The following is a 20,097-nucleotide window of genomic DNA, read 5'->3' on the forward strand; positions in this document are numbered from 1 at the left end:
AACATCATTTAAGAAAGATGTCCCTTTATACCATCTTCACTATTGTCTGAAGTAAAAAGAAGATATGGTAAAGCCTTTACTCCCTAACTTTTAAAATCTATAGGATGCTTTCCACATGAAGAAACAGTTTTCTTCAATATGTTCCAGTACATTTAATGAGCCTGTAACTAGTCTCCTTAGGGATACCAACTGATAAAATTCCTTTGACAAAGCAGATTTCAAATCCTTAATCTTTTCAAAGTATGTTTTCCACATGCTCTGAAATGCTTATAAAATAGTAAGAGAAGCACTTGGGTTTTGTTTCTGTTTTCTGACTGTAGCCAGGTTTTAAATTTCATGGATCTCACTTGGATTTTATACCTCTCTGAGACAGCAGATTGGAAAATTCAGCATCACTTTTTCAATAAACCACTCCTTGAGAAATAAAATAAAAGCAAGTTTTATGTGACAGAAAAGAGGAAAAAAGTCAGATAAACTTTACAACTTTAAAGTCTTCTTTAAGACCAATGGCCATGGATACTTTTGTAAAAAGATAGCTAGACCTAGAGGGTATGTTAGAGCTAGCTTATCTGAAGGTAACTGTGTAACATGAACCCTCTGGTGCCTGAAGAAGTGTAGGTTGGAGGTTTGTTACCGAATGCCTATGAAAAATCCCCCTCTCTTTTGTCAGCAAAAGGGAATAACAAACAGCAGCACTGAAAAGGCCTCCTAAGTCCATTTTGTAGCCTTACTTACCCTTGTTATGCCACCCTTGAATGTCCTTATTAACATTAACTCTTTAAAGACTTAAATGTTCATCCCTTTAAATTTCTTGCTTCATTTATCTCTATATACTGCTATTTCACTAAATGTTCTTTATCCTCATAGCACCCCCAGTCGACCTCTAAACACATCCCTTTGCATGTTACTGTATTTTGGGAATCAATACATTCTACCAACTTTCATAGATTCATCAATATTAAGGACAGAAGGAACTATTAGATCAACTAATTGGACCTTATGTTTTAAGACCTCCTGTACACAGGTCACACAGTTGCTCCTGATATCATCCCCACTTGTCTGTCAACTCCACCATCTAGGTCCTCACTATGCAGTAAGATACATGTTGGTGGACCCCCATTGTTTTCACCTTAGATTGAATGTTCTTCAGAGGAAAGGACTTTTCTATGAGCTATCTAGCACAGTGGTTCTCAACCAGGGGCACGTATACTCCTGGGGGTACACAGAGGTCTTCCAGAGGGGATACATCAATTCACTCATCTAGATATTTGCCTAATTTTACAACAGGCTACATAAAAAGAACTAACAAAGTCAGTACAAACTAAAACTTCATACAGATAAAATGAGAAAGTAAGCAGTTTTTCTGTAATAGTGTGCTGAGACATTTTTGTATTTTTATGTCTGATTTTGTAAGCAAGTAGTTTTTAAGTGAGGTGAAACTTGGTGGTATGCAAGAAAAATCAGTCTCCTGAAAGGGGTACAGTAGTCTGGAAAAGTTGAGAGAAATGGTAACCTACCTTTTGTTCTTTGAGATGTGTTGCTCATAGAATATCAGGGTTGGAAGGGACCTCAGGAGATCATCTAGTCCAACCCCCTGCTCAAAGCAGGACCAATCCCCAGACAGATTTTTGTCCCAGATCCCTAAATGGCCCCCTCAAGGATTGAACTCACAACCCGGGGTTTAGCAGGCCAATGCTCAAACCACTGAGCTATCCCTGCCCCCCTCATGTCCATTCCAAGTAGGTGTGAGCACGCCACGTGCAGTTGTTGGTAGGTTTTTCCCCTAGCAGTACCTGTCGGGTTGGCTGTGGAACCCCCTGGAGATGCGCCTTCATGGGAATGTATATAGGTCGCTGCTGACCCGCTGCCTGAATACTTTGACAGAGGGGAGGCGGGTGGGTCTTGGAATGGACATGAGCAACACACCTTGAAGAACAACAGTTATGAAAGATAGGTAACCATTTTTCCTTCTTCAAGTGCTTGCTCATGTTGACTCCAAGTTGGTGACTCGCAAGCAATTCCCAGGAGGAGGGGTCGGCGTTCACCCAGTCGCAGACTGCAGCACCGCCAAATGCTGTATCGTCTCTAGCCTGCTGAGTAATGGCGTAGTCGACGTAAAGGTGTGGATTGATGACCATGTTGCTGCCCTGCAGATGCCCTGAATGGGGAGCTGTGCCAGGAACGCCACTGAGGATGCCTGCATCCTTGTGGAGTGTGCAGTCAAGGCTGTGGCAGGTATCTTTGCTAGGTTGTAGCACGCCCTGATACAGGCCGTGATCCATGACAAGATCCCTTGGGAGGACACTGGGAGCCTCCTCATCCGCTTAGCAATTGCAATGAAGAGCTGTGTCGACTTTCAAAATGGCTTCATCCTTTCAATGTAAAAAGCTAACACTCATCTGACATCCAGGTAGTGGAGCACCTGTTTCTGGTTTAACTAGCATATGGCTTAGGGAAGATCACTGGAAGAAAATGTTCTGATTCGTGTGGGCCTGGGCGGCGGGGTCAGGCTTCATCTTCAGCCCTGGGCAGGGGGGCTCAGGTTACAGTTCCCCTGTCTGAGGCTGAAGCCCTTGGGGTTTGGCTTTGGCCCCCGAGCCTGGGGTTGAGCTTAGGCTTTGCCCCCATCTCACCTGGTTGGTGGGCTCAGGCTTTGGTCCCCCTTCCTGGGGTCATGTAGTAATTTTTGTTGTCAGAAGGGGGTTGCAATGCAATGAAGTTTGAGAACCCCTAATCTAGTCCTTTGAGGAAGCACCAACCATGGGGTTAGCGAATACTGACCGGCCAGCAGAACTGGGATGAAAAGCTGAGATGGTGGCCAGGTGCAACTTTATTGACGACACTGCCAGGCCTTGCTGTTTCAGGTGCAGTAAATAGTCCAGAATGAAAGGAATCGATGACTGTAATGGCGGAGTGTCTCTTTGCAGAGACCAGATTGAGAATCTCTTCCACTTAGCCAGATAAGTGGCTCGAGTGGATGGTTTCCTGCTGCCAAGGAGAACCTCCCTAACGGAGTCTGAACATGCAAGCTCCAAAGGGGTTAGCCATGGAGTTTCCATGCTGTGAGGTGCAGAGTCTCTAGATTGGGATGCTGGAGGCAGCTATGATTCTGCATGATCAAGTCCAGGACCAGGAGCAGTGTTATAGGTGTTCCACCGACAGGTCTAGAAGCGTGGTGAACCAGTGTTAACATGGCAATGCTGGCGCTATCAAGACCATTGATGCTCCCTCTCTTCAGACCTTCAGCAGATCCTTGTGTACAAGCGAGAAGGGTGAGAATGGATACAGCAGGTGCCCCTTCCAAAGGAGAAGAAAGGTGTCTGCAAGCGAGCTCAGGCTGTGATTCAGGAAGAAGAGAACTGCTGACACTTCCTAGTGAGTGCTGACCACAAAGCAGAGGAACCATCTGTGGGACGGGACTATGGACATGTGCAGGGCTGGCTCTAACTTTTTTGCTGCCCCAGGCAAAAAAGAAGAGAGCCGCCGAAATCCCCGCTCCCCAGCACCACGCCACCCGAAGCCCCGCCCCCCAGCGCCGCACCGCCCGAAGCCCCGACCCCGTGCACCGTCCGATGCCCCCGCCCCCCCTCCGAGCACCGCACCGCCGGAAGCCCCGCCCCCCCAGCACCACGCCGCCCAAAGTCCCCACCCACGCGCCGAGCACCACGCCGCCGAATCAAAAAAATTTAAACAAATAAATAAATAATCAAGCGCCGCCCTGCCCCAAGGTGCCGCCCCAAGCACGTGCTTGGTCGGCTGGTGCCTGGAGCCGGCCCTGGACATGTGAATATATGCATCCTTCAAGTCGAGGGTGTCGTACCAGTCCCCCGGATCCAGGGAGGGGACAATAGAAGCCAGGGAGACCATGCGGAACTTTATCTTCTTCATGAATCTGTTGAGTTTTCGCAGGACTAAAATAGGTCTGAGTCCACCCTTGGCCTTCGGAATTAGGAAATACTTGGAACAGACCCCCCGACCCTGAACTTAGAGGGGCCTCCTCTACTGCCCCGAGCAGTAGCAGTGATTACACCTGAGAAGAGTCCCTGAAGAGGGATGGGGAAGGAGGGTGGGAAGGCAGGAGGGAACATCCCAATTCTACCATGCTCAAGACCCATTGGTCTGAGTTGATTTGTGCGCAGGCATGGTAGAAATGGGATAGATGGTTCACAAAGGGAGGGGAAGGATCCGGGATCTGAACTGGTGCGTCACCCCTGGGTACACCTTCAAAAGTTTGGCTTAGAGGCTGAGGGCTGCTTCACTGAACCCTGGCCCTGGTTAGAGAAGGGCTGAGAGGTCCTCAGTCTATTACTCCTACCCCACTTCCTGCTATAGTCCTCTCTAGAGGGAGCAGGGTAGAAGCAAGTGGCAGGCTGCGGCTTAAAATGCTTCCTCTGGGCAAGGCTGGCATATAAAGCCCTGGGGACTTCAGAGTCGCCCATGAGTCTTTCAGGCTGTGGAGCCTAGAGTCTGTTTGCTCCAAGAAAAGCCCTAAACAGTCAAAAGGCAAGTCCTGAATTGTCTGCTGGACTTCATGCAGGAGTCCTGACACCTGAAGCCATGAACTGGTGGTTCTCATGGCAACGGCTGTCAACACAGTACGGGAAGCCAAGTCCACCAAATCTAGGGAGGTCTGTAAGGAGGTCCTCGTGACTACCTTACCTTCCTCAAGGACAGCAGCAAACTCCGAGCAGGAGTCTGCCGGCAGTAGCTCCTTGAATTTGGACATATTCCAAGAGTTAAAACGGTAGCAGCGAAGGACCGCCTGCTGGTTGGCAATGTGCAGCTGGAGCCGCCCGGTAGAATACACCTTCCTACTGAAGAGATCCAGCTTCTTTGCCTCCTTGGACTTAGGAGTTGGTCCCTGTTGTCCTTGCCTTTCCTTTTGTTTGGCAGCCTCCACCACCAGAGTGCCCGGATGAGGAGGAGTGAACAGGTACTCATACCCTTTTGAAGGCACAAAGTACTTCCTCTCCACCCATCTGGCCATGGTGGGGGAAGAGAGGTGGGCATTTGCCACAATGTTTTAGTAGTCTTATGGATCATCTTAATGAGGGGTCCCTCAAGGGACCTTCAGGCATGAGCATGTCAACCATGGTGTCGGGCTTCTCTGACACCTCCTCTGCCTGCATGCCCAAATTCTGTACCACCCTTCTGAGCAACTCCTGGTGGAATCTGTTGTCTATGGCCAGCAGAGTGGTAGATGTGCCCGCCACTGCTTCATCAGGGGAGGATGATGCCCGTGGTGGCACCGGGTCTTCCTGATCCTCTGGCTCACAGGGATACCCCCTGCACTGAATGACCTATGTAGGTGCTGGTTTCCTGGCCCGTGCTCATCTCAGTACCGGCTCCGGTGCCAGGTCACACTGTGGTCTCAGTGCTGGCCTGTATGCCCATCGCATGGCCTTGTGGAAGTTCCCAGGCTAAAGATGATGGAGGGGCCCGTGCATCTGAAACCACTGACAAGAGTCTGGACCCTGGTCCTTGGCTAGGTGATAGGCCCACGGGGTCCAGAAGGGCCACAGAGCTGGCACCTGACACTGTGGTGGCCATGGCACCATAGGCCATGGCTGCCCTTCCTCTTGTCTGGAACAGTGCCAAGAACGGTGCCGGCTTTGCCTGGAGGCATATGACTCTGCCTCCAAGTCCGACGAGGACTCTGATCTCGGTGACTAATGTGGTGCGGAGTGAGATGGTGCCGGGGAGCAGAGCCGAGGTGAGGGCGAACAGTGCCGCATCATCACTGGCTTGCCCTTAGAAGGCACTGTGCCTCTTTGCGATGCTGGTGCCAGAGCTGGTGCCCACGTGGGGTACTGCGCCATCATTGCTATGAGGTCCCTAGCCACCTCAAAGGTCTCCGGTGTGGAGGGAAGGTCTAAGTCCTCCTCCCGACACTCCCGCATCAGGGATTCCACTAGAACTGGACTCGATGGACCTCCCTTTGAGGCCAGAGCTGATGGTGCTGGCTGAGTCGGAGCTGGAGCAGGGTGTCCTGGCGTGGGACGCACCCCGCTAGGTGCCGCCTCGCTCCACTGCTGTAGTGGGAGAGCAACCTCTGTCAGTCTTCTTTGTTTTGTACGGGACCCGCGAATGGGAGCAGCGCCGGGCACTTGCACTGGAGGAGGTCTTTGGCACTGGGGAATGGTGGTGCAGAGGGTCTCTGGAGCCAGAGTCCTTTCTCGGCGCCATGGCCTCTCTTAGTGAGAACGGTGCGCTCTGCACCGAAGTGCTGCGCTTGGGGTCAGATGCCACCTGTGCTGGCTGGGGATGAAGGACTGACTCCATGAGGAACACTTTCAGCTTAAAGTCCCTCTCCTTCTTAGGCCTTGTCTACCCTACCCCAGTAAGTCGACCTAAGTTATGCTACTCCAGCTACATGAATAACGTAGCTGGATTCGATGTAGCTTAGGTTAATTTAATAAGTCTCCCATCGACTTATCTTACTCCTCTCATTCTGGTGGAGTACTGGAGTCTACCAGAGTCTCTACCAGAGAGCACTCTGTGGTCGATTTATTGGGTCTTCGCTAGACCTGCTAAATCAACCCCCGCTGCATTGATCGCAGCAGCATCGATCCCCGGTAAGTGTAGACATGGCCTTAGTCTTTGGGTGGAAGCCTCTACAGATTTTGCACTTCTCAGTCTGATGTGCTTCCCCCAAACACTTTAAGCAGGAGTCATGTGGGTCTCCCTTTGGTATAGGCTTCAGACAGGACCCACATGCCCTGGTCCCTGGAGGGAAACATGGTGGCGGGGAACCCCCAACTAAAATGTATCTAAACTAACCATGAACTAATAGAACTAACTAATACTAAGTTTTCAACTATTTACAGGTACAACAAGAAAAGTCCACTAGGGGATCGCTTGCTGTAGCAAGAGAAGAGCTGTTCCAATGATCGTCACTGGCGGTAAGATGGAACTGAGGGGGTGATGGGTAGGTAGGGATCTATATATACTGCCATGAAGGTGTGACTCCAGGGGGTTCCACAGCCGACTCGACAGGTACCGCTAGGGGGAAAACCTTCCGACAACTGTGCACGTGGCACACACACACCTACTTGGAATCGACATGAGCAAGCACTCAAAGAAGAACCACTGATCTAGCAACTTGTGGACACTAGAGTAATAACAGCGTTCTCTACTTATAGATCATTATACCTATTATAGTAGAGATAGGCCTGAAATAAAAGCCCAAATCCAAATGTCACTAAACTTTGTGAAGTGTGAATTTGGCTGCTATCTCTGACATGCTGAACCTAAATCTTGAACCCAAACAGCTCCACACCCATCACCATACTCTAGCCTCTGTTTGCCAGAAGCTGGGAGTGGATGACAGGAGATGGATCTCGATGATAGCCTGTTCCAGTCATTCCCTCTGATGCATTTGAAATTGGCCACTGTCAGAAGACAGGATACTGGGCTAAAATGACCACTGGTATGAACCAGCACAGCTGTTCTTATGTTCTTATATTCCTAACCCTTGAGAAGTTTAGATCTGCATCCAAATTGAAACTTTCTAGTAAACAGAAACACTACATAAAAGTTACAGAAGGATGACTTGCTGCAGACTCAGAACATCATACTCCTTCATAGTGATACATTTTTTTTTACCTGTCTTGCATACCTCTTGGTAACTGGCAATACACTTCTCATGTAGGAGGCCCTAGAGTTCAAAGCTAGACTTTCATACTACATTTGCCTCCTTAACATGTTCCTTTAAACATGCAAAAACCAAAAAAAAACAAAAAAAAAACCCCCACAATCAATGCAGTTTTTAAATCTTTAGCTGATTTTGAGCAAGCCAGCATTCCTAAAAGTGTCTCCAACGTCAAAACATCAGAGCTGCAGCCACATGTTGAGGTCTATTGGACAACGCAAATTTTCCATGTGTAACTTAATTACAAAAACTCCCAACCTCAATAACTTTGTGATGATGCTTTCTGAAAACTCAGGGAGAAATCCTACCACCAGATGCACTGAGATTTGTTTGAAAGAAGTGGTAAAAATGAATATTTTGTTTGCAATAAAGAAATGTGGCTCTTCCAAATGCATCAATGTTCAAAAGGTTTCTGTAGGCTGTGCACCCACATCAGTGAATCTCCAGTAAGAGGGATAATCTGGCATTTTTTAATCCATCACACACCAAATATAGATATTATATTTCTGAACTTGTTGAAATGGAAGTGCCAGGCAAAAAGATGTTCTGTATTTCTAGTTGAACAAGGGCCATCTCAGATGTCTGAGTATTAGGCATAAACATGGCTACGTATATACCCTTCACACACAAACCCCCTAATGTAAGGGTCACAATAGCAGCTGTGAGCACTTCCTTGAGGATACAATACAGGCCTTGTCCATATTTGCTGTGGAATTTAGGGTATGTGTAGCTACATGCCACAGTGAAAAGCAGGCTGCGTTCACACTTGTCACTGTGGTGTGTAGATCACAGGCCCTGGTTCTCATGGGGGACTTCAGTAATGGGGGACCCTGATATCTGCTGGGAGAGCAATAAAGCGGTGCACAGACAATCCAGAAAGTTTTTGGCAAGCATAGGGGACAATTTCCTGGTGCGAGTGCTGGAGGAACCAACTAGGGGCAGACCTCTTCTTGACCTGCTGCTCACAAACAGGGAAGAATTAGTAGGGGAAGCAAAAGTGGATGGGAACCTGGGAGGCAGTGACCATGAGATGGTCGAGTTCAGGATCCTGACACAATGAAGAAAGGAGAGCAGCAAAATACAGACCCCGGACTTCAGAAAAGCAGACTTTGACTCCCTCAGGGAACTGATGGGCAGGATCCCCTGGGAGGATAACATGACAGGGAAAGGAGTCCAGGAGAGCTGGCTGTATTTTAAAGAATCCTTATTGAGGTTGCAGGAACAAACAATCCTGATGTGTAGAAAGAATAGTAAATATGGCAGGTGACTAGCTTGGCTTAACAGTGAAATCCTTGCTGATCTTAAACACAAAAAAGAAGCTTACAAGAAGTAGAAGCTTGAACAAATGAACAGGGAGGAGTATAAAAATATTGCTCAGACATGCAGGAGTGAAGTCAGGAAGGCCAAATCACATTTGGAGTTGCAGCCAGGGCTAGCTCCAGGCACCAGCCGACCAAGCACGTGCTTGGGGCGGCACCTTCTAAGGGGCGGCTAATCTTCGGGTGGTGGGGCAGTAATCCCTTTTTTGTTTTGTTTTGTTTCGTTTTGGCGGGGCGGCGCTTGGTTTTGGTTTTGGTTTTTTTTTTGGTTTGGCGGGGCGGTACTCAGGGGTTTTTGTTTCGGCGGGGTGGCGCTTGTTTTTTTTGTTTTGGGGTTTGTTTTTGTTTCGGCGAGGCGGCGCTCGGGGAGGGGTTGTTTCGGTGGGGCGGCACTCGGGGAGGGGTTGTTTCGGCGGGGCGGCGCTCATTTTTTTTGTTTTTTTTTGTTTTTGCTTGTGCGGCAAAAACGTTAGAGTCGGCCCTGGTTGCAGCTAGCAAGAGATGTTAAGAATAACAAGAAGGGTTTCTTCAGGTATGTTTGCAACAAGAAGAAAGTCAAGGAAAGTGTGGGCCCCTTACTGAATGAGGGAGGCAACCTAGTGACAGAGGATGTGGAAAAACCTAATGTACTCAATGCTTTTTTTTGCCTCTGTATTCACGACCAAGTCAGCTCCCAGACTGCTGCACTGGGCAACACAGCATGGGGAGAAGATGACCAGCCCTGTGTGGAGAAAAAGGTGGTTCAGCACTATTTAGTAAAGCTGGATGAGCACAAGTCCATGGGGCCGGATGCGCTGCATCCAAGGGTACTAAAGGAGTTAGCAAATGTGATTGCAGAGCCATTGGCCATTATCTTTGAAAACACATGGCAATTGGGGGAGGTCCCAGATGAATGGAAAAAGGGTAATGTAGTGCCCATCTTTGAAAAAGGGAAGGAGGAGGATCCGGTCAACTACAGGCCAGTCAGCCTCACCTCAGTCCCTGTAAAAATCATGGAGCAGGTCCTCAAGGAATCAATTCTGATGTACTTAGAGGAGAGGAAAGTGATCAGGAACAGTCAGCATGGATTCACCAAGGGCAAGTCATGCCTGACTAACCTAATTGCCTTCTGTGATGAGATAACTGGCTCTGTGGATGAGGGGAAAGAAGTGGACGTGTTGTTCCTTGACTTTAGCAAAGCTTTTAATACGGTCTCCCACAGTATTCTTGCCAGCAAGTTAAAGTAGTATGGGCTGGATGAACGGACTATAAGGTGGATAGACAGCTGGCTAGATCATTGGGCTCAATGGGTAGTGATCAATGGCTCCATGTCTAGTTGGCAGCCAGTATCAAGTGGAGTGCCCCGAGGGTTGATCCTGGGGCTGTTTTTGTTCAAGATCTTCATTAATGAGCTGGAGGATGGTGTGGACTGCACCCTCAGCAAGTTTGCAGATGACACTACACTGGGAGGAATGGTAGATATGCTGGAGGGTAGGGATAGGATACAGAGGGACCTAGACAAATTAGGGGATTGGGCCAAAAGAAATCTGATGAGGTTGAACAAGGACAAGTGCAGAGGCCTGCACTTAGGATGGAAGAATCCCCAGCACTGCTACAGACTAGGGACCGAATGGCTAGGCAGCAGTTCTGCAGAAAAGGACCGAGGGGTTACAGTGGACAAGAAGCTGGATATGAGTCAACAGTGTGCCCTTGTTGCCAAGAAGGCTAACGGCATTTTGGGCTGTATAAGTAGGGCCATTGCCAGCAGATCGAGGGATGTGATCGTTCCCCTCTATTCGGCATTGATGAGGCCTCATCTGGAGGACTGTGTCCAGTTTTGGGTCCCACACTACAAGAAGGATGTGGAAAAATTGGAAAGAGTCCAGCGGAGGGCAACAAAAATGATTAGGGGGCTGGAGGACATGACTTATGAGTAGAAGCTGAGGGAACTGGGATTGTTTAGTCTGCAGAAGAGAAGAATGAGGGGGGATTTGATAGCTGCTTTCAACTACCTGAAAGGGGTTCCAAAGAGGATGGATCTAGACTGTTCTCAGTGGTACCAGATGGCAGAACAAGGAGTAATGGTCTCAAGTTGCAGTGGGGGAGGTTTAGGTTGGACATTAGGAAAAACTTTTTCACTAGAAGGGTGGTGAAGCACTGGAATGGGTTACCTACGGAGATGGTGGAATCTCCTTCCTTAGAGCTTTTTACAGTCAGGCTTGACGAAGCCCTGGATGGGATGATTTAGTTGGGGATTGGTCCTGTTTTGAGCAGGGGGTTGGACTAGATGACCTCCTGAGGGCCCTTCCAACCCTGATATTCTATGAAAGCTCTGGCAGCAGGGAAAGGCTCCAGTAGTGGGGAGCTGCCAGAGCCTTTACCTGTTACCTTTCCTTGCTTACAGAGCCTTTCGCTGCAGTGAGGAAAGGCTTTGGCTGCAGGGAGACAATGAGAGACTACACTGCTAAAAACAGAAGTATAGACATGGCAGGCACTATAAATAAATTAATGGAGATATCCCATCTCCTAGAACTGGAAGGGACCTTGAAAGGTCATTGAGTCCAGCCCCTTGCCTTCACTAGCAGGACCAAGTGCTGATTTTGCTCCAGATCCCCAAGTGGCCCCCTCAAGGATTGAACTCACAACCTTGGGTTTAGCAGGCCAATGCTCAAACCACTGAGCTATCCCTCCCCCCTGAGGGGGAAGGGATAGCTCATGCTTGGGCATGTAGAGAGCTGTGTATGGTACACACCCTAGGGTTCAGGCATGTAGGGCACTCTACTCGCCTAAGCTGTCCCTCACTGTCTACACTGTTATTTATACCCAGGGCCGCCGAGAGCAGGTTCAGGCCCCAATGCAAGGGCGGACCAGCTAAGCAGGGCCGACGGGGGGGGGGGAAGCCGGGCCCCGGGCCCCCTTCCGGACCGCCGGGCCCTGGTAATTTGTACCGGCTTCGCTCCCTCCATCGACCCTGTTTATACCCATGCTACCTGGGTGTGCAGTGTCTGTACTCTACACACTGCCATAAGTGTAGATATACCTTAACCTGTATAACACAAAACACAGCAGAAAGTTCATTAAATTTGTAATCCTGCTTCTACATCTCATGCAAAACCTATCCATACTCCTCACTTGAGTTCTTAGAGATATCTGTCAGCATGAAGAGACTCAGAAACACCTAAGTGTTTTACTATTATTTGTTATATATGGAGACTTCAAGAAGGAACCAAAATGCATGGTGCTGTTAGCCTTTTCTAGCACTGCATGTGAGAGAAAAACATTCAATTCCTAAAATGATCCAAAATGTAACAGTTTCCCCCCACACATTACTGAAAGGAAACAAATGCAAACTAATTGTTACCTTTGCCATGTCTAGGCTAGGTTATTAATACAGATGTTACGTGACACATTCTTTTCATGGCATTGACAGACATGTAACATACTACAAAACACTGCAGTCCCTATTGCTTTCTTTTGGTGCACAACTTATGTTGATTAGGAATCCGGCAAACTAATTTGAATAAAATAACACACACACCCCAGCCTGAAATTTGAAACAAACTGAACTCTAACCCTTTCTGAAGCTCTGGAATGTCTGCATTAGAGATCCCCTTCCCAAATCCCCCCCTAAATGTACTTCCCTTGCACTTCTTACCTGGTGGCAGGTCACCTTGGGGGAAGGCAAGAGCAGTGATTGTGATATACTACAATGCACACTGGGGCATTTTAGCTCCGGGTGCATGCAAAGATCATAGGGTCAGAAGCAGCGTAATCCAACAGCAAGTTTCTGGATCCTGCTACTACTGAACAGCAGAATGGGCAGGCTTTCCATACCTTAGAAAATACATATGGGATGAGAGGGCACTGAGGAAAGAGTCAGCGTAACAACCATCCCCCCTAAAAACTTTGTAATGGGTAAAGGATCATCGGATTGTCCCTAAAAGACTGCATGGGTTGTAGGCAGGAGGAGGATAAATGTATCACCCTTTAAAAGGGGGAGGTGAGAGAATGTTCTGAGGATGTGAGAGATAGGCATATGATAAGCCTGTCATGCTCTTGAAGAGGAGACCTTTTACCTGAGAAATAAGTGGGTTGCTTCCTCTAAGCAGGTCTGCTATCATGGTGGGTGGAGGGTAGGCAAATGGGGTGTGTTGTATAACTGGATAAAGGCTTTGTGGGGACTGGGATAGTGCTCAAAAGGCTTGAAAATCTGAATTAAACCCAAATTAAAAATTTTCTGAGATTCATCCATCACTATAGGAAATATAATTTAATGGAGAAAACTGACAGGAAAAATTAACTTAACTTAATTTTTGGCCTACAAAGTGGTATGTCCATGATACTCCATCATGATAATCTTTTGGATTAATTGTTGTGACCTGGATCTTCCAGTTTCAGGAGCTGGTCCAGACTGACCTCTGCTTTCTACCATCACATGAATTTCAGTATATTTTGCATGAGTAGTACGGTAATAGAATGTTATTTCTTTTTGCAATTCAGGAACACATTTTAGTGAACATTTTGTTCTCCGTACATACAAAGGTGTGCACTTACATACATCCAAATGATATGGATGGACTATGAGTTACCCATTGCTCACATATTTGCTATGATCTGGCAGAATGTCAAACAGGATTAATGACCACATTGGAGTTTTGTTTGTTTATTATATGCTTTTTCTGAGTATGCCACCTATATGATAGTCACAGATATTACTGACTTTTAATATTGTGAAATACCAAAATATATTTTCAATTACCATTTATAACCAAACATATTATGTTTATTTTATACAAACACAGGAGCATATATGTTTCACTGAAATCTGTATGAGAAATACAATAAGTGCATGTGTATTGGAAGTGTTCACAAAAGCTATCATGATTGGTGTTCTATAAATACTTATAAGAGACAAATTTAGATTAGGTATCTGTCGTGCCACCTGAATGTTTGTACAGAGTGGAATATCCTACATAAAAATTCATCAGGAAACTGTTTGCATTAGGTTTCAGACAAAATACAGTGCAATGGTAATTGTACAAATGCACCACAGCTGACCTTACATGAAAACCATGCTCATAATTTCTTGGCTTCATTCCAAAAATCAACCCAACTCATTTCACACAAAGTAAATTAATCTCATGACAATCTACTGTAGATCTGTGTGTTCTAAAATAGGAATTGAAAAATAAACAACAATCTCAATACTGCTTCTATAAAATGAAGTGTTTCTCTGCTTCTGCTGTTGGGAGTATAGAGAATTTAAAAGGCAGCCGATAGTATTTATTGTTCCCTAAGGAAGTAGCACACTCCATATCACATTGCTTAATGTGTCACAAAATGTGACATCAATATACACTCTGCTTTAGCTATTAAATAAAAATCTCTCTAAAGAGAAAGTTAAACATAAAAATCCCCAAAGTATCAGGCAAGCCTTCAAAAGTCACATGCACAAGAAGCACACTTTTTATTCTCTCTACCTCTAGTTATAAAAAGCAGCAATGAGGGACATGTTTAAATGTAACTCCATCTTCGACTGATTCTGTTACTTACCCTTCATCTGTCTGCTGTCTGTTGAACAAGCCAGGCACAGCTCAGATTTCTGGCTTTCATTTTCCTCCATTGTCCCTGCCTACTTCACAAGCTTTCCTTGAAAACTTTTAAACTGCAGGTTTAAAAACTACCAGAAGCAGCCTCCAGGAGAAAAGAAAGAAAACTAGCCTTCTTTACAGTACAAAGTTCCTTTCAAAAATGAAGTGCATTCCAGAAGTACAAGTATCCGTTATGGAATGGTGGGCAGTACTTTCAGAGGCTGCTGCTTTTGCTGCTGTTGCTGCTGGAATAGTCCCTGAGCACTTCTCAGTGAGGGCCCCAACAGGTGATGGTCTTTTCTGCGGGAAAGACTCTAGCCGGCTTCTTTTCCACTGCTCCCAACTACAGATATACTGCAGCCAAGTAGCATTATGAAAGGGAACATTTCAAACAAGATTATAGGCCTGAATCTCAGCTGGAATCTGAATCCTTAGCTTTCTAAATCTCTGTCATGGGACAAAGCCATTCCACAAAATATTTTTTAAACACAGAACCACTGAGCCCACAAACATCCTGATAAATGCTCCTGTGTCTTTTTTTAATGTGCAGTTTAAAAGTAATTCATTATGTAAAAACTGAGGGATTTTTTCGGTTGAATACTTTCAAGCTGCTCAGAAACCAAGCAGAATGTAATTAAGATATATAAATCCTACGTTAGTGAAACCAATAGAACTAAGTGTAAACCATAGCAAGCAATACATAAGATGGAAATTTGGCTTAGATGGAATTTGATGAGGAAAGTCAAAGATATACAAATAAATATAAAGAGATTATTTTTCTTTAGTTCAGACATTAGAAGCCTGCATAAGATACAGTAGACCCACAGGATCATTAGGCAGTAAAGGAAATTATTGAGGAAGATAAAGATGTTGCATCAGTCTCCACCACAGTTAATTTTTGGGAGTATACCAAACCTGAACCTACTCTTTTAAGGTAATAAAATGGCGGTGTTGTCAGAGATTCAGATGTGAAAAAACAAGGTGCTGGAACACACTGATAAATTAGGGAACAAGCAGCCAACAGGATCAGATGGGAAATCTGTCCAAGAGTTCTGAAGGAATTTAAGAATAAATGGGGTCGGCTGAGGTGCTAATGAAATCATGCAATCTCTCAATAAACTCAGATACTGTCCTGGAACACCAGAGGCAAGTTAATATTGTAGATATCTAGTACACCCCATCTCAGAAAGTATACAGAAGAAATTGAGGGGGTTCTGAAATGGGTGATGAAAATTATTAGAGATATGGAAAAACTTCTCTATGAAAATAGATTGAAAAGACTGGGCCTATTCAGTTTAGAGAGGAGACAAATAAAAGGATGGGATAAAGATATGCAAAAGAATTAATAGAACACAGAAGGTAAATCAGGTGATCCAGTCTACTGTCTCTTGAGGAGGTATAAAGGCAAAACCTATAAAATAAATGGGAAAACTCCCATTGACTTCAAAGGGCTTTAAGTCGATGAAACTGAAAGACAAAAAATGTAATACTAAAAAAAGGAATGCTTAAATATATATATATAAAATAAATAAAAACCCTGGGGAACTCATTGCCACAATACATCACTGAAACCAAGAGTTTCGCAGGATTCAGAAAAGGATTGAACACTGATATGGATAGGGTGACCAGACGTCCTGTTTTTAAAGGGACAGTCCCGTATTTAAGCCCTCCTGCAGGTGTCCTGACTTTTTCTTAAAAATGGGCAAATTGTCCCATGTTTTCTGTCTCCCTCTCCCCCCAATCCCCATCAGTACTGGCGGGTCCTGCTGCTGGCTGGATCCCTGCTTGCCAGCCACCCACCCACCAGCGGTGAGTGGAGGGGTCCAGTGGTCGACGATGGAGGTGGGTGTGCAAAGCTGGTGGCGGGGCAAAGATGCAGCATGTGGGGCTGACCACTCCCCCTGGTGATCCATCAGCACAGCCCCACTGCATGCCAGCTCTCAGCCGGCAGGGTCCCGCCCCCCCGTCCCATTTCCGGCTGGCACTGACTGCGCGCTGTGAGCTGCAGTGGCTGGTGTGGGCGGGCGGGCGTGTCGCCTCTGCTGCCCACCCATCAGCCCTTTATATGCTCCCCCTCTCACTGTCCTCTCCCTGATTTGCCCCTTCAGCCCCCAAAGCCCCGCTGCTCCTCCATATCCCCCCTGGTGGGACGTGTCCCACTCCCAGCGCTGTGCGGAGAACCAGCCCCTGGGCAGAGCACTCAGCTCACCAACAGCCTGGCTGGCAGACTCCTTCCTTCCCCTACTGCCTCTGGCTGGGCCAGCACCCTGGGAAAGCCCAATACCCTCTGGCCTGGGGTGCTGGCCAGGAGAAGCCAAGCACTACAAGTGCCAAAGCCCCACACAGCACTGGCACGGGGAAGCTTCTCCGCTCCTCAACTAAGCTCTGGATTGGAATGGGGGAAGCGATTTCCAGCCTGTTCATGCCCCAAAGCTGCAGGCTTCACAGCAGCCCCTGCAGCAGGGGATTAGCAACCCTCTTCATCCCTCCTCCCCGTGGGTCCTGCCCCCAAGGAGTGCGGGGCTGCTCAGTCCCCCAGGCACCCTCCCCTGCTGAGCCACCTCTCTGGCTGTGTTTGCTGAAGCCCCTGCAGTCAGGTCCCCTGGGCCCTGGTTCACAATGCATCCTTAGGGCTTAACCCCTTCCTGCCTGCACTGTAGCAAGAGGTGGCTGGTTGTGTCAGTGGCCATCAGCTGCCTGGAGGTGTTAGCTGCCTTTCAACACTGTGCGGCAGGAAGGTACAAGCTGCTTCCGGCCACACTGGAGTTGTGGGGAGAAGAGATGAGTGCTGCAAAGACATGGGCCATGTCATCCCTTCTCCCCCTCCTCTTTCCCTATGGCAGGAAGCAGATCTCGGCCCTTCCCTCCCACACAGTGCTGAAAGGCTGCTGCTGGCCACATTCTGGTGTGAATTGTGGCAGAAATCTGGGGGGGGGGATGTGACCCTGCATGCCCTCCCCCACCAAGTGTTGCCTCAGGAAGACGCAGTGCCAGGTACCAGGAGAAGCGGGTCCATCCCAGGGGCCCAGCCAGGCCTGGAGGGCGTAGCGCGCCAGGCAGGGATGGTCGGTCACCCTCCGTGTGAGAAAGGTGTACATGAGTGTGTGTATGTCACCTCTCCCTGTGTGAACCCTAAAGCCTTAAAGATAAGAAGGTAAATAAAAAGAATCAAACTATGCAGTATTTCTTTTTAACAGGGGCTCAGTCAACTTGATGTTAATTTGAACATTTGTACTGCAAAGTTCTGATTGATTGCCATTAAACTCGCTTGAATAGGAGTAATTTTACCAGGTGTCCCATATTCAGCATAGGGAAATATGGTCACTCTAGATATGGATAACTAGAAAACCAACCCACTGTTACATTAGATGGGCAAGTTCTTCCTTAATTGCCCACTTCAGGATCTGTTGCACCTTCTGCTAGGCAGCTACTACTAGTCCCTGTCAGAGAAGACAGAACAGTAGAATAGATGGATCACTGCTCTGATTCAGATTAAAAATGTTTATATTTCTACTGTGTGAATAGTGTAAATGTCAGTCATGTATGGAAAACCAATTGCCCCATTCCAACTGAAAAACCGAGACTCCTACTCCCAAACCCAACAGATCTAGGTCACCTGGCCAAATTACAGGATGATCTACACTGGCCCTGTGCCCCTCTGCATCCCCTCCTATCATCCACTGGGAGATGAATTTTTAAAGTATCTCTCACAGGACACAGCTTCCTCTGGAACACCCTCTTAAAGGTGATTTCTCACTGTGTGTAGATTTCCCAGACGGGACACATAGACCCAACTAGAGAACCTTCTGCAAAGTCTGAGGAAGGTGATGTGAAGGAGACTGACACCTCTACACCCCTCACACCAGAAGAGATTTGCTCCTGGAGGTTCTCTTCTGTATGTGTATCTGGGTGAAATGGTTGAGCTCTTAATTTGGACTTTTGTACACCGAAAATTTTTAAATTTTTGAAAATTCAATACAGAAATTAAAAGAACACAACTTCTCCACTCCCCGTATCCAATGGTCCCAATCATAGTAAGAGAAACTCCAAATCCTTTGAGTTCATTACTATTCACAATTGAAAAATAATCAAAACCACTGTTCTTTATATGCTCTGGATTAGATCAGATACACATATTCTCTTATTAAAACTACCTACAAATATTTATTTTGTTCCTTACCAATAACTTTTACTCAGTCTTGGAAACTGGCAACATTCCCAGAAACTCAAAGTAGCATACAAAATGCCCATATAGAAAAGATAGGGAAAGCAATCTAAATATTTGTGCTGCTATTTAAGATTTCAAACCTAGTATACTAATTGCTCTGAATAAAATTATTCTATAGCAGCCCAGCAATTTAAAAAAAACATTTAGTGGGATGTATATCTACTGTAGTATTTTTATTAACTCCAAGTTATACTCTGCCTACTCTGATTTTTGCATAAATTAAGCCCAAAAGTTATGGCTGTCCCGAGTAACTCAAGTTGACCTATGTTTTTAAATCACATCTTGAGTATACATCTCCTGTACACAAGGAGAAGATAACAGAAGTGCAAAAGGGGCAGATAATGTGGGCAAGAGGGAAGAATTAATCAAAGCAGGCAAGTTCCACACACAGAGAATGGAAAACTTTAAGAGCATTGTTCTAAACTTCAAGTTAGCAAGATGAATCTTCCAGCAAGTTAAATTGGCCCCTTGACAACATTAATATGCAGAGTTGGACCTACACAGCAAATAAGCCAAGGTCTCATTGACTTTGCAGCAGCATTTCCTGGCAATCTCCATATAAGGATGAGCTGTTTTGTTTTTAAACAATTCTGCCATGTTCTAGGTACAAACAACAGACTTTCCTTCAGCTTTGGAGATGCATGTAGTCTTGTTCTAATTTTCTTTTAAACAAATATATCCATTGTAATCAATACCATAAAGTTCAACTCCACAATTTTTGAATACATCCCCACAAAGTCTTCCTCCTCAGAACCCCAGCCTATGTCAGCAAAACTTATGTCACTCAGGGGTGTGAATATTCCACCTCCTGAGTGACATAAGTTACACCGACATAAGCACTTGTGTGCACAGCGCTATGTCAGCGGGAGAGCTTCTCCGAGCGACATAGCTTCTGTCGCTCGCAGAGGTAATTTTTTTATGCTGACAGGCGAGCTCTCTCCCATTGGCATAGAGAGTCTTCACCAGACGCGCTGCAGTGGAACATTGCAGCAGCCACTGCAGCACTATACATACAGACATGGCCTTAGTTATGCTTAAAATTCCACCCAATTTTGCCAAAAATCTAAGAAAAGGATAAATTTGCTTTTTCCTGGATTTCAAAGAATAAGATGTGGATAACATGTAAAATCTGGATATGCAATGATAAATTTTCAGCTTAGCAGATGTGGTAAACTTTCAGTACAGTATGTGTGGCATTAAATATACCATTCCTGTTAAACGTGTATCTGCTATTATTGTTAAGTCTACATATACAATACCATGCTGAAAATGTACCCTTCAAACTGTTAAGCACAAAGCATGTGTCATCTACCAGTAAAGAGAGCTATG

At 46.3% G+C, this 20,097-nt stretch overlaps 1 protein-coding gene across 33 annotated transcripts in view; it reads right to left on the reverse strand.

The window, feature by feature from the left end:
• The window catches only part of KIAA1217 (KIAA1217 ortholog), a 517,243-nt gene that overhangs the window by 233,921 nt on the left and 263,225 nt on the right, over positions 1–20,097 (reverse strand). For 6 of the 33 annotated variants that reach the window (XM_065586902.1, XM_065586900.1, XM_065586882.1 and 3 more), the window contains exon 1: positions 14,503–14,960. The exons of 25 other annotated variants lie outside the window; for them this stretch is intronic. In XM_065586902.1, the coding sequence (XP_065442974.1) occupies positions 14,503–14,572 (70 nt within the window). In that variant the 5' untranslated portion in view covers positions 14,573–14,960. Of the gene's footprint in view, positions 1–14,502; positions 14,961–20,097 lie in introns of those variants that run through there. 2 more of the 33 variants (XM_065586891.1, XM_065586889.1) reach the window with 1 other exon arrangement.

Source organism: Chrysemys picta, chromosome 2, assembly GCF_011386835.1.
Source record: "Chrysemys picta bellii isolate R12L10 chromosome 2, ASM1138683v2, whole genome shotgun sequence".
Classification (NCBI taxonomy): Eukaryota; Metazoa; Chordata; order Testudines; family Emydidae; genus Chrysemys; species Chrysemys picta.